This window comes from Coturnix japonica, chromosome 1 (assembly GCF_001577835.2).
Source record: "Coturnix japonica isolate 7356 chromosome 1, Coturnix japonica 2.1, whole genome shotgun sequence".
Classification (NCBI taxonomy): Eukaryota; Metazoa; Chordata; class Aves; order Galliformes; family Phasianidae; genus Coturnix; species Coturnix japonica.
In genome coordinates, this window is record NC_029516.1 from 43,656,027 (window position 1) to 43,668,303 (window position 12,277).

Below are 12,277 nucleotides of genomic sequence, written 5' to 3' on the forward strand. Positions count from 1 at the left end.
GGGCAGACATCAGAGGAAAGAGAGGAATGGAGGGAGGTGTACAAAGGGAGCAGTGAGCGCAGTGCCGGTGGCTGATGTGTGAGGACAAGGCTGCATGCCTTGGTTTGATGAAACCTTGCCAAGGGCAACTGCTTGCTGCAGGCCAAGGGCTCACTTGAGACTAGCACTGCTGTGCATCTGAGCCAACATCACCATTCTTTTTTATTGTTTTGGAGGAGGCTCCATTGAATTAATAAATCCTGACAGATAATAGGGAGTAGGGCTGAGAGTTCACCTCAAGCATTTCTTTTTGATCATATTAATGCCTTTCCATTTCTCTACTGGTCAGTTTGTGTCTTGTTATCAGAAGCTTACAGATGGCTGCTAAACAGAGCTACCTGTGTGTTTAACTTGGATATTGTAATGACAAAATGCATTTGGTGAAAGTGTGTAGCTAGAAAAGTGGGTGGAAAAATGGCTGGAAAATTGCCTACAAAAGGGACTAGAGGTGCCGAACACAAGCCAGCAATAAGCCCAGGTGACCAGGAAGGCCAATACAGCCTGGCCTATACTAGAGATAAGAGGAAGCTAAGGGGAGACCTCCTGGTTCTCAACTAGCACATGAAAGGAGGTTGCAGCAAGGAGGGTGTCAGTCTCTTTTCTCAGGTGACAAGTGATAGGATGCAAGGGAATGGTCTCAGCTTGTACTGCAGAAAGTCTAAATTTGATGGTAAGAGAAAATTCTTCACAGAGACGGTGGTCAAGTATTGGAATGGGATGTTTAAGGAAATGGTGGAGTCCCCATCTGTGGAGGTACTGAAGAGTTATACGGACATGGCTATGAGAGATATGATGTGGTAGTGGAACTTGGTAGGGCAGTTTAATGGGTGGACTTGACCTTACAGGTCTCTTCCGATCTAGATGGTTCTATAGTTCTGTTTCACGTGAAAAAGCAAACTTATTCACTCTATACAACACTACTGTCTTGAATGCAAGAAAACTGCAGTGATGATGGCCAGAGGGACTGCCCTGTCTCCTGCTAGAATTACATCTGATCTATACCAGATGTTCTTTGCAGGGGATTCTTGGATTCTTTCTACAGTCCCACTGCAAATGTCCTAAGTAACAGGGCCTTCCCATTCCCCTGGGACAAGGCACTAGCTTTCCCAAGGAAGGGATCTGTTAAGACTTGATAACATCTACTTACATTCTTGTTATCTTGTCATGGTCAGGTAGACTTTTTCTTGTATCTTCCAGGTGATATTTGTCTTTTTTTGTTATCTACCTCCAGGCAGGAATCACTGCTCCACTTGGCTTGGGGCTGAATCAAATTCCCTGCTGCCTGTACAGTCCTTGCAACTGCATTTCCTCATCTTTCTATCTGTATGTTTCTTTCCTCTCCCTCCCCCTTCTATGTTTGCCTGAAATGTGTAACAGTTTCTTAGGCTCTGTCCTCAAAATGCCTGGATCTGATGCAGCCTTCTGGATGGGGATGTAACAGTGTTAAGTTGCTCTCAGATTTTTCATTATATAGCTCCTTGTGGTGCTATTTCTATGTAAGCAGTCTTAGTCCAGAATTGCTTCTTTTGCTGACCATATTTGGTTCCATTTTCATTGCCCCTTGCTTTCCCCTTGCTCTTGTTTTGGGACTGGTGCTTACCTGATCTTCTGCCAGCTTAAGATGTGTGTTTGAATGGACTGCTCCCCAGTGCTTTCATCTGTGTGATCCCCATCCTGACTGTTTATGTGTGACTTGCATACTGGTTTTCCCAAGACTGTTTTCCAGCATCTCCACAGTCCCCACTTGCTATTGAAATTCAGTATTTGTTGGCTGAAATACCATGCTGGCTTGGAAATCAGGCTTAATAGTAACCCATTAGTTTCCAGTGATGCATTTACAAAGTGCCTACCATGGAACGACCTTAATCTCAGTGAGGACTTCAGGTAAAACTACAATCACTAAAGGCAAACCTAACACTATTATTGTTTCTCATGTTGTTGGCTTGGTGTTATTTTTCTTCCTTTACTCTCAGACCTGCAGCCAGCCCCCTTGGTGCAGACAGATGCAAGCTTGCTGTGCCTGTACCAACAGATGCCTGGATGGGGAAGTGGCTGTCTACTACAGGTTTGAGATGACTGGTGTCCAGCTCTTTAGATGAGCAGAAATGCCTTGCATTCTTTTTGAGCCTGGAGAAATGGACATGGAGTTTTGTGAAAGCAATATTATTTTGTGCCTTAGGTCACAGAGAAGCCTCCATGTGCCTGATGGACTGACCCTGTCTCCCATCTGCCCATAATCTACTGTGTCCCTCTACCCTCTGTAAACCTGCTTAGATCACACGTACAAGAGATGCTTGCCAACAGCTCAGAATGGAAGGTGTGCTGACAGTCCTAGGATTCCCATCCTTTGCTCCTTCTAATGGTTCAGTCATCACCAGAGATAAGGGGAAATGGAACACAGTCTTTTGAGTTTTTCTCAGTTCTTCTTACAGGTCTCCTAATAGCACAGACAGCACTCAAAGCTGAAAGACTTTGAATTAGGCACTCAGTGATGAGATGCAGGAAAGAACCCCTGAGGATGGTACAGAAGAAATCAATGAGACCTACCAGTATGTACCAGCAGGGAGTTAGCCCTCAGCAGTTTGAAACTCCTATGGAACTGTAGGTAGTTCAACAACACGAAGCAAAGGAACACAAGTGCTGTACTTCTCCTTTGCAGTCATAGCAATGAGAGGGAACTGTGTTATTGCTATGGAATTACTATGGTTTGAAAGTGCACTGACACTCGGTTGCACAGTCCTGAAAGAAAAAGAAAGCTGCCTAAAAGACTTCAGCCCTGAGGAAATGGTGCACAACACCTATCATCACTCAGAGGAGTATTGTTTCTTACATGATATCACAGTTAAGCCTAGTGTTTGGAGATAAATAGCTAGTTTTCTCTCATGAGGAGGGGTGACTGGCACTCGGAGCTTCCCTAAGGAAAGGATTTCAGTAGGAAAGGCTGAATCATCTGCCTTTCTTAGGGCATATTTTGTAAGTAAGTCAGACTAAATTTTTAGGGTTTTTAAAAATGTATTTTATTATTTTTTATTGCTTTTGAGCTGTTTTATAGTAAAAGAACAAAGGATAACATATTTCAATGTATACAGACTGAAGTCCTTCTAGAAACTATTTAAATATGTTTGCTTTCTTGCACCACAGCCACTGTCTTACTACTTGAGATATTACAGCTTTAGGAGTTACCTCTTGTTAGCAAAAAACTCAGTCTCAGACAAAACAACCATGAGAATGTTTTAAAGCTCCAAACTCTTTGAACTCCTTACAGATAAAGGAACAAATGTCATTCCTATTAATACATATAAATTATTTTAAAAATAGATAACAATCTGTGGTGACTCAAAGCGTCTTCTGGCAAAAACTCCTCAGCCAGGCATGGGACAGGGGTACATGTGCGTTCCCATTGGAGGTGTGGATCTGCTGGCAGCAGGGGTTATGGCAGTCTGATATGGAACTCCATCAAGACCTTCCCCTTTGCTGAAACACTTCAGTCTCTGGGCTTAGGAGAGCTTTGCTTTTACCCCAGTGTTTTCTAACTGAAAATCTCACTATTTTTATACTGCTTTCCCAAGGCCTGGGATGACAAGTGAGAAAAAGAACTAATTTGAAGGTTCTTCTTTTGGTGTACTCCTGCTTAAGAAAGAAAAAGCTCCATGGAAATAGAGGCAGCCAGCTTGCAGAATGCAAAGCTGGATCCAGTGAGTCTTTTCACAGACTGAGAAAGTGACATAAGGATCACATGCTACAGAATAGTGAAATGGGAGGAAAAGCACAAGAGCACTGACATAGGAACATTCACCATTAACCACAAAAGAAGAGGACTAGCACATGCTTGGGAAAAAATGAAATCAATCTCCTGCTATAAATGCTAAATAAAACGTCACTTACATTCGGAACACATACAGAAAGAAGAAAAGCCTTAAAAGGTATAAGAGGTGTGAGAAATGAGTAGTGAGCAGAAGGGACAGACTTGCCTCTGCCTGTGGAAATAGCTGTGTGCAGCAATTAGCTAAATGGTACATGACTCCAGTGCTGTAATTGCACTGCTGTTCTGAGCCACTTGCTGCTTTGCTGCTGGTGCTAATGACAGGAGCACTGAATAATAAAAGCTCCACTCTGGGCTGCCAGTGAGAATTTCCTTCAGCTTCTGGTGCTGGAGCTATATTTTACATGAAAACTGCTGGCTTTTACTTCTGCCACAACAGCAGCCGGTAACTATAGCACAGCTGTGGATTTATAGCAATGCTTTATGTGTGGGGATTGATCTTCTAGGCAGGACTTGCTTTCCTCCTCACAGCCATTCCTTGTTCCCCATGAACATTCTCAGCACAGGAAAGATAAACCAGGGGGAAGCAGTTCATATGCACTGAGGCTTGTGAAGCTGAAGGCAATGATAGAAAATGCCGTCTGCTTTTATGCATATCACGTAGCTACAATTCCATGCCTCTGACCAAAATGGGCCTCTTACCTTAGCACAGGGCAGAAGGGAATGTGGGTGCCTTCCCTTGCTGCTCACCCATGCTGAGGCTGCAAGAGACCAGGAGGCACAAATCGATGAGGTTAAGTGGATTTGCTCTGTGCTTGCCTGCAAACCTACATCCTAACCTCCCCCTGCCTCCCACATACCCTGCTCTTATCTCTCCCGGGGGAACATCCAGATGGGCTCTGGAGCTCGAAGCTGGCAGAGGGTGAGGAGAAGAGCCTTCCTGCAGCTGAGTGCGATGAGACAGACTTGCCCCTGCTAACTAATGCAATGCCATCTTCTGCTAGATGAGACAGAACTGTTGGCAAATGGTAATGATTTCTTGTTTCCACAACTAGCAGCAGGTCCTTGGAAGCAAACTCTTCATGTAAATATGTATGGGCACAAGGGACAGTGCAAATGTCATGCAGAGGCCTGCTGTCTAAGGAAAGGACACACAGTGTTGTGTGGAGGGTCATTTCTTTGGCATCACTGCCACTCAGGAGCAGAAAGGAATGAAAAGCAGGATTATTTAGCTTTTGATCTCAGACACACACATTTTCATTTAACATGATTACAACAGCCAGAGTCTTGTGACCCATAGCTGGTGGGCAGCGAGAACGTTTCCAAGCCCTTTCCCCCTTTCTTGGTGAGATGCATCTTAGCAGCAGGTTCCTGATGGTAAATGCCTTGGGAAAGCTCTCCCACATAAAAGTAGCCCAATGTCTGGACTAGTTACTCTGATTCTGTTATCTACAAATGCACTCCTGGCAACTAATTGGTGTCCCAGATAATGTGGGAACATACCCATGGAAATCCTACATAGAAAGCTGTCAGGGAAGGAAGGAAGAAAAAAGGATGAGTTTGATATATTTAGGTCTGGGCATACATGCACACCCATGCACACACTACCTTAAAAGGAGAAAAGCTTAAATGAGGATTCCTATTTTCTTCATACACGTGAAGATCTACAACAGTGGGAGAAGACAGGGTATGGTACAGGGAGGCATTAAAACATTTTCAGTTGTTTCTTCACATGGAGCATGCAGTCTGTTCAGGGTCCTGAATAACTTCTTTGCCAAATTAATTTGCAAAGGACTTTCTCATAACTAGCTCTTACAAAACAACCCTGCTCATGAGCAAGTGGATGCAAGGGCCAGAAATCAGTGTCAAAGGTGATGAAGACCAAGCTGGCATTTGTGGAGTCACCAGGTGACACCAGTAGAGATGCTGGAGCCTTAGATGATCCCAAACTGGGCCAGCTCGTGCAGTTCCAGATGGCTGAAAGCTTCCCATGGGCAAATCACCGTGATATCTGCAAAAGAGAGAGAATGAGAAGTGGGTTCTGGAGCAGCACTACTTGGATTTCTATTGTATGAATAGAAAGGCTGATTTACTGAGAAAACATTAAGATGTGGGACCAGCAAGAAAAGTGAGACTCCATTTAAAAATGAAATGATTCAGTGATCTCTTTAAATGTGGTACTACCTACCACCAGTCTGAACCAGATCACTGTATTTTCTCCTATGGCATCTTTCTCTGTGAGCATGACTATAGTCGCTTCAGAGGTGAGACTGGTGTGAAAATTCATCCTGGTTATGGGGTTTCTCCTATTCTTATAAACTGACTGTAACCAAAATGTGGTATCCTTGAAGACACGCAGTCTTAAATCAGATGCTGAATAATTTAGTGTACATGTTCAGGACCTGGAACTCATTGATAGGTGCAGCTGTTATTTGACTAATTATAGGTCATTCGGTGTGTGTTTTTCAGTCCAAAATGAGTACATAACATTCTTAAAATTAGGATTTTGGTGAAAGCACAAATACTTCTCCAGCTGAGGTTTAGTTACTGTGAATTCTGCTATTAATAGCTTAGCACTTGGCATTCATTTGGGAACCTCATGCTGCTGAAATTCTTAGTCAGAGTATTAGCAGAAAACAAAGACAAACAAGTGCATTTACAGCCAAGTGAAAGCATCCAAAAATTGAAGCATGACTAAACAGCCTTTCTGCCTTGTGTATGTAAGTATGAGCATGGCCATGGCAGCTTGGAGAGGGAGCACTGGCCTCTTCCAGTGACCCTCAGAGCTGCAGAGGCCAGGCAGATGGAGGCCACTCCAGACAGACCTCTATTGTGTTGAAGAGTGATTGCATTTATGTTCAAGAGGGGCACAACAGCAACATCCTGCAGTGCCTACCTGTGCCCAGACCCTCCATGCCAGGGATGTCATCTCCAAACCTAGGAGAGAAAAATCAGGTGAAGGGTGAGTTTGGGACAGCAATACCAAGGAGGGAAACCCTGCAGCCCCAGACAGGGAGGGGAAAGTGTGGGCAGCAGATGATGAGGAACAGCTCTAGGTTCAGGTGGTCCAGCACCAAGACAAGAGAGATGATGGCACTGTGGGGAGGGAGAAGCCTCCTGGTTCCTTGCCTGGGGAAAGCTGATACCACAGGAGTGCAGCTCAGCAGTGAGGAACAACCCAACTAGAATAGTTGCCTTCCAAAATGCCCTTACCCTTTTACTCCTTTTTTAGGAGGCTTGCTCTTGAACTGTCTTGTCTGTCTCTGCTTGAACTTGGGAGGCCCCTTGCGTGGTGTGGTGGGACCGGTGGGAGCATCTCCAGTGGTAAGGTTGGTGGTGGTGTTCTCGCTCATCGTTGGGCTGCTGTCAGAAGTATGCCTCACTCAGATCCCTCTGTCTGAAAGAGAGTGGCAAGGGCTGACATGACACTCTGCTCATCATATCTAGGTACCAATAGTCTCATGACAAGATAATTATGGGAAGTATAATTGTGACAGGATTAAATATAAAGATACAAAACATAAAGAAAGACTGTAATGCATACAAAGCAAGCAGGATAAGCACTGTCTTTCATTGTGAATGCTAGAATTAAGATAACAAACTGTGGACATTCGTGATAGGGATGAAAAGTAACTTAATCCCATAGTGCAATGACCTGTGGAATCTTGGAGAATTACACCTTTTCTGCCTCAGACATGGCTGTATTATTGCAGACAGGTTGCTGCAGCAGCTTGTCCCATGGTTTGGCCAGGACAGGTGGGTTTAGCCACTGTTGTCTTCCAGTTTGCATTCTCAAGAGTAGTGCTAAGGTTTTTACTTAATAGTTCTAGATACGACTACTAGGAGCCATAAAGGCATGCTTATGGATTTATGGCTTAGAGATTTATCTTGTCCTTTGGGATCATCATGATATACATCATGTTCTTGTATCTGTGCCTACACATTGCCTTCTGCACACTGGTGAAGGTGGGATGCTGAGCTAGATGTGCGTTTAGTCTGAGTGCAGCTGCACTTCAAGTTTACCAATGCCGACCTTAGGAGAAATAGAACAGAATTTCTGAATAATTGTGAAGGCTGATGCAAAGCATTGCAAACTGTGATTTAGACAGATATTAATTTCTGAGGACTGAGAAGATAAAAGCCTGTAACTTTCGACAGTATCTCTTGCCCATTTTGACGTATTTTGTATATATATTTTGTATCTATTACATATATTGACCTCACGACACCATGCTATACACGAGCCGAGTTCCACTTCTCAAGGGCTATAGAATTGTTGGGCAGCAGTTCTGGTGTGGGAGAAACCTCTCCTGCCTGAGAGCTGCTGCACACAAAGCCCGGGGAGGACAGCAGGAACTCTCTCCAGTGCCCAAGGGAGAACCCTCAGCTTGATAGAATTCTGTGCTAATTAGTGTGCTAGAGCAGTTTAACCATGTCCATTTATGGACAAAAATAATTGCCAGTTTTTTTTCTCTCCTTCCTGGAGTCACATTCTTCCCCATGACCATTACGTAACTCCTGTCTCCAAGTTTCTGTCCCTGTGTAGCCAGGCTGATGGAATAGGTGATGGAATTAACTTCAGGATTTGGGTTCTAAAAGATAATCCTATTATGTCACCATAATTCTCTGGCCTAATCCCCAATATCACCTGCAGTGACACTCCAGACTTCTAATCTCAGAACTATAAATGCCATCAAAAATGAGTGTTCTTTTTTTTCTTAGTTTAAAGGATAGTCCGCGTCTTTGTCAGTGCCTGAAATAGCCAGAGTGCTGAAAGCAAAGCCTGAGACACAAGGAGGAACAGCATCCAAACAATCCTTTTGCGTCACTGGCAGACCAGTGCAAGGTGAAGAGCCATGTTTCTGTATCTGTAGCAGTCTGGGAATATTTCTCCCTTGACATCCTTCCATCTGTGATGGCAGTAGAATGGACCCTCATGAAAACACCTAGAGGCATGTTAGTTCTCCTGTTGCTTGTGGCCGGGCTCTTGTTTCAGCTGTAACATCCCATGCGGGAGGCTGGAAAGGTTCCAGCAGCCCCAAATGGAGCAGCAGATGGTTGTGTCTGCAGCTGAAGGATGCGCAGATGCTATTCCTTTGCCTGGAACACAATGCTTCCCAAGCACACAGTGTGCCCACAAACACAAGGACCGGCTCAATTCAGAGAAGTTGCTGGTTTGGCTGTTCTCTGAAGAACCTGAGCAATTGCCCAGTATTTATGGCTCTATCCTCACAGCGTGGTGGCTGGATGGGCATGTGCCTTGCAGAATCTCTTGCATTAAGGGACAGGAGGTGCAGTGATTGGAATTTCTGTATCCTTGGCACCCCTTACAAGGGCTGCTCTCCAAAGTACAACAAGAGAAACAAACTGGCTAACAGATTTCCAACCCTTTGGCCTGACAGCCAAAATTTGTAAGAGGCAACTGAGCTCAGACTTAGTTCCCAACTCAAGTTACCAACTGCTGTCTGCCAGCATGGTACCTTAGTCACATAAATGTCATTGAAGGCAACTCCCTGTAGTTCCTTGAATCTCTACCTTCATTCTACTGAGAAATATCCAATGGAAAGATTCAGTCCTTGGATTTTTCTTGGTCACAGTCCAAAGTAGCTGTGCCCACATACCAGCTACTTCTAAGCCTGAGATCTGGGATAAAAAAGGATCTCCCCAAATCACACTTCATTCTGTCTTACATGCATTAATTCAAGAAACAGCATTCAACGTAACTGAAAGGGACAATTCTGTCACCTTCCTTACCAGTATCCCTCTACCTATTCTTCCCACACATCACCAAAAGAAAAAGCAGAGGGCAGAAAGCAGCCTTAATGTCACAGAACAGCCTCCATGGTGGGACTTGCTTGCCATCACCCACAGGCAGAGGTGCCTTGGTTCATGCTGGAGCCCACCCTGTCCCAGTTCCCACCCCTTGTTATCAGCTGCCCCTGTCTTGGGATGGCATATTCCCAGGGGTGTTTCCCAACCTCCCTATACCTGATTGCTTGGCTGGTCCCCGGTCCCACACCAGGCAGGCAGTTGACCAGTGTTGGATGCAGATGTGTCTCCTCTGGCTCCTACAGGTGTTATGCAGCCCCAAGGCTTCCCAGGCTGTTGGAGCTCCTCAGCTGCTGCCAGCACCGGGATGCAGCTCCTGGGCAAGAGCAGCTGTGGACGTGAAGGCTGCTGGGGAATGAGATGTTTTTCCATGCACTTCCTCTGCCCCCTCCTCTGACAAGGAGTTACCTAATTGCCCCTGACAGCATTTCTGTTCAGTTCAGGGCTTAATCCTTGGGGTAAGAGCCTTGCATTCGACCAAATGCTAATTATACTTAATGCGCATTAATGTGCTTATCTCAATTGCGTCAGATATCCCACCTCTGAGTTTCTGGCCAGGTTAATCATCCTTCTTTTAGTTCTCTTTGTATCTAAAGAGGCTTGAATACTACTGTCTGCCCCCTCCTGCCCCTTAATCTCTGATTTGCTATGGAAAATTTCCCTGGCAGATAAGGCAGATGCCTCACATGACTTTCTTCAGACAGATTCAGCACAGGATCTCTTCTTTCTCTGTCAGATAACTTCAGGTACAGAATCGACCATGTGCCTGGTGTCTTCATGGTGCTGTGAGGGTGTTGGACACAGAACCCTCCATGCAGTGATGCACTGGGAACACACAACATCCAGGAGGAAATGCCCTCAATTTTTCAGTCCTTTGGATAATTATTTCTTGACATCATGGGAGCCACAGGCATTTTCCTTGCAGACAGGCTTTCATCAGGGCATACTGAATCCAATGTAAGATGCCTGTGGGGAGTCTTGGCGGAAATCTCAGTCTCTTGTTGGCTAATCATAGGCATGGAAACAGAACATGCAGGTCCAGCCCTTTTTGATCCAGTGCTCTAAACAAGATCTCAGACCTCTTCTTAAAGTTTTAAGATCACAAACAAATGAAAGATGCTCTCCAGAAGACAGGAACACTCTTCAAGTCAAACTGTATTCCCACGGTAGCTTCCCAGATGGGAATTACTGGAAAGACTATCTCAGTTAGGGAGTGACATCAAAGGAGGGATTCATTCACACAGGAGATGCAATGCTGCTTAGTACAAGCTCCCCACAGATGCTCTGACCATCCCTGGGAACCCCAGAGTTGAGCCCAAAGCCAGGCACTGCCAACAGACCCCCACCAAGGACTGCCCGGCCTCAGAAACAGGGTGGTCCTAGAGGATGGTGGAGCCTGGGACACAGGAGTGCTGCAGCATGTGCCTTGATGCCCCAGCACCCAGCCCTAATGGTAGGAAACAGCAACAACTGTGAAGAAACACAACTATCAGCCACTGGGTACACTCATAATTTTCAATTCAAGCACTAAAATCCAAGTTTTTCTCCCAGTAGGAAAAGACACCAGCTCCTCTTGCACACACCCCCTTCCCCCCTTTTATTGCATTGAGCTCCTGGAAAATACTCACAGTCCTAAAGGCTCCTCTTGCAAACCATCCAACTCCTGTCCTGCAGCCTGAGTAGAAAAGTCTCGAGGCATCCTGCCTCCTGCAAATATACCCTGCCAGCAGGTGACATCAGGGCACCAGGCGCCAATCAGGGACAAGCCCACGTGGGGCAGTGTGTGGCCACGGGGCCCTGAAGGTACAGAAAGGAAAGAGTTGGGGCCTCAGCCCTAATTCCAGCCCAGTGAAACCCCACTGGCAATAATACACATTATTTTGTGTGGAGTTTCTGCCCTGGCAGAAGGGTGTGGCGCAGCATCACTCTGCTGCTGAGCCAGAGCCCATAGCCAAGACCCCTGGCCTTCCAGATGGCTGAGGATAAAGGAGATAAATTCTCACTGAAACTCTGGGGTTACATTTAGAACAATCGATAAGGTCCTACCCCTAAGAGTGAACACAGGGAGGTAAATGCTGAGTGCAGCTGAGGGCCTGCCAATCGAGCAGAGAGGCAGCAGAGAAACAGCGTTCTATGTCTTTGGGGATGATCATGCAGCTTTTGGGGGCTTTGTGATTCTTTCTGGTCGTAGGAAGAGGATGGGGGCAGCAATGCTGGAGTTTAAGAAGTGTGTGAATAATACTCTCAGCCATACAATCTGATTTTTGGGTGCTTCTGTGTTGAGCCAGGTGTTGGATTCGATGATCCTTATGATTTGGATCCTTATGATCTGATTATCCTCCAACTCAGGATGCCCTGTGATTCTATGATCATGTAGGCATTGCCTCTTCCCTCACACTTGCACACAAACACTGAGGGTGATGTTTCTCAGCAGCTCCTGACAGCAAAATTGATTTCTGTGGGCAGGAACCTGCCTGTATAGATACAAACAGGTGCAGCCCACTGGCAGCAGGCTCCATCCCATCCCTGCTGCTCATTCCCATGCCTCCATCTGCTTCAGCCAGGTTTCTGGGGGCTCCCCCTCCCTCTCTGCCTTCTCATGTGTGGGCAGAGCTGCTGGGAAAATCAGCTTTGCAGCCCCCAGTC

At 45.6% G+C, this 12,277-nt stretch overlaps 1 protein-coding gene across 2 annotated transcripts; it reads right to left on the minus strand.

The window, feature by feature from the left end:
• Positions 1-3,043: 3,043 nt before the first annotated feature.
• PDE6H (phosphodiesterase 6H) lies at positions 3,044-11,356 on the minus strand. Of its 2 annotated transcripts, none has more exons than XM_015859561.2 (4): positions 11,260-11,356; positions 7,016-7,199; positions 6,699-6,739; positions 3,044-5,813 (listed from the first exon to the last, which is right to left on the minus strand). In XM_015859561.2, the coding sequence occupies exons 2-4, from the start codon at positions 7,153-7,155 to the stop codon at positions 5,737-5,739; spliced, it is 258 nt and encodes an 85-aa protein (XP_015715047.1). In that variant the 5' UTR covers positions 7,156-7,199; positions 11,260-11,356; the 3' UTR covers positions 3,044-5,736. The 2 variants fall into 2 exon arrangements, with proteins under 2 accessions (XP_015715047.1, XP_015715055.1); XM_015859569.2 differs by lacking the exon at positions 11,260-11,356 and adding an exon at positions 9,791-9,952.
• Between the last annotated feature and the right edge of the window lie 921 nt (positions 11,357-12,277).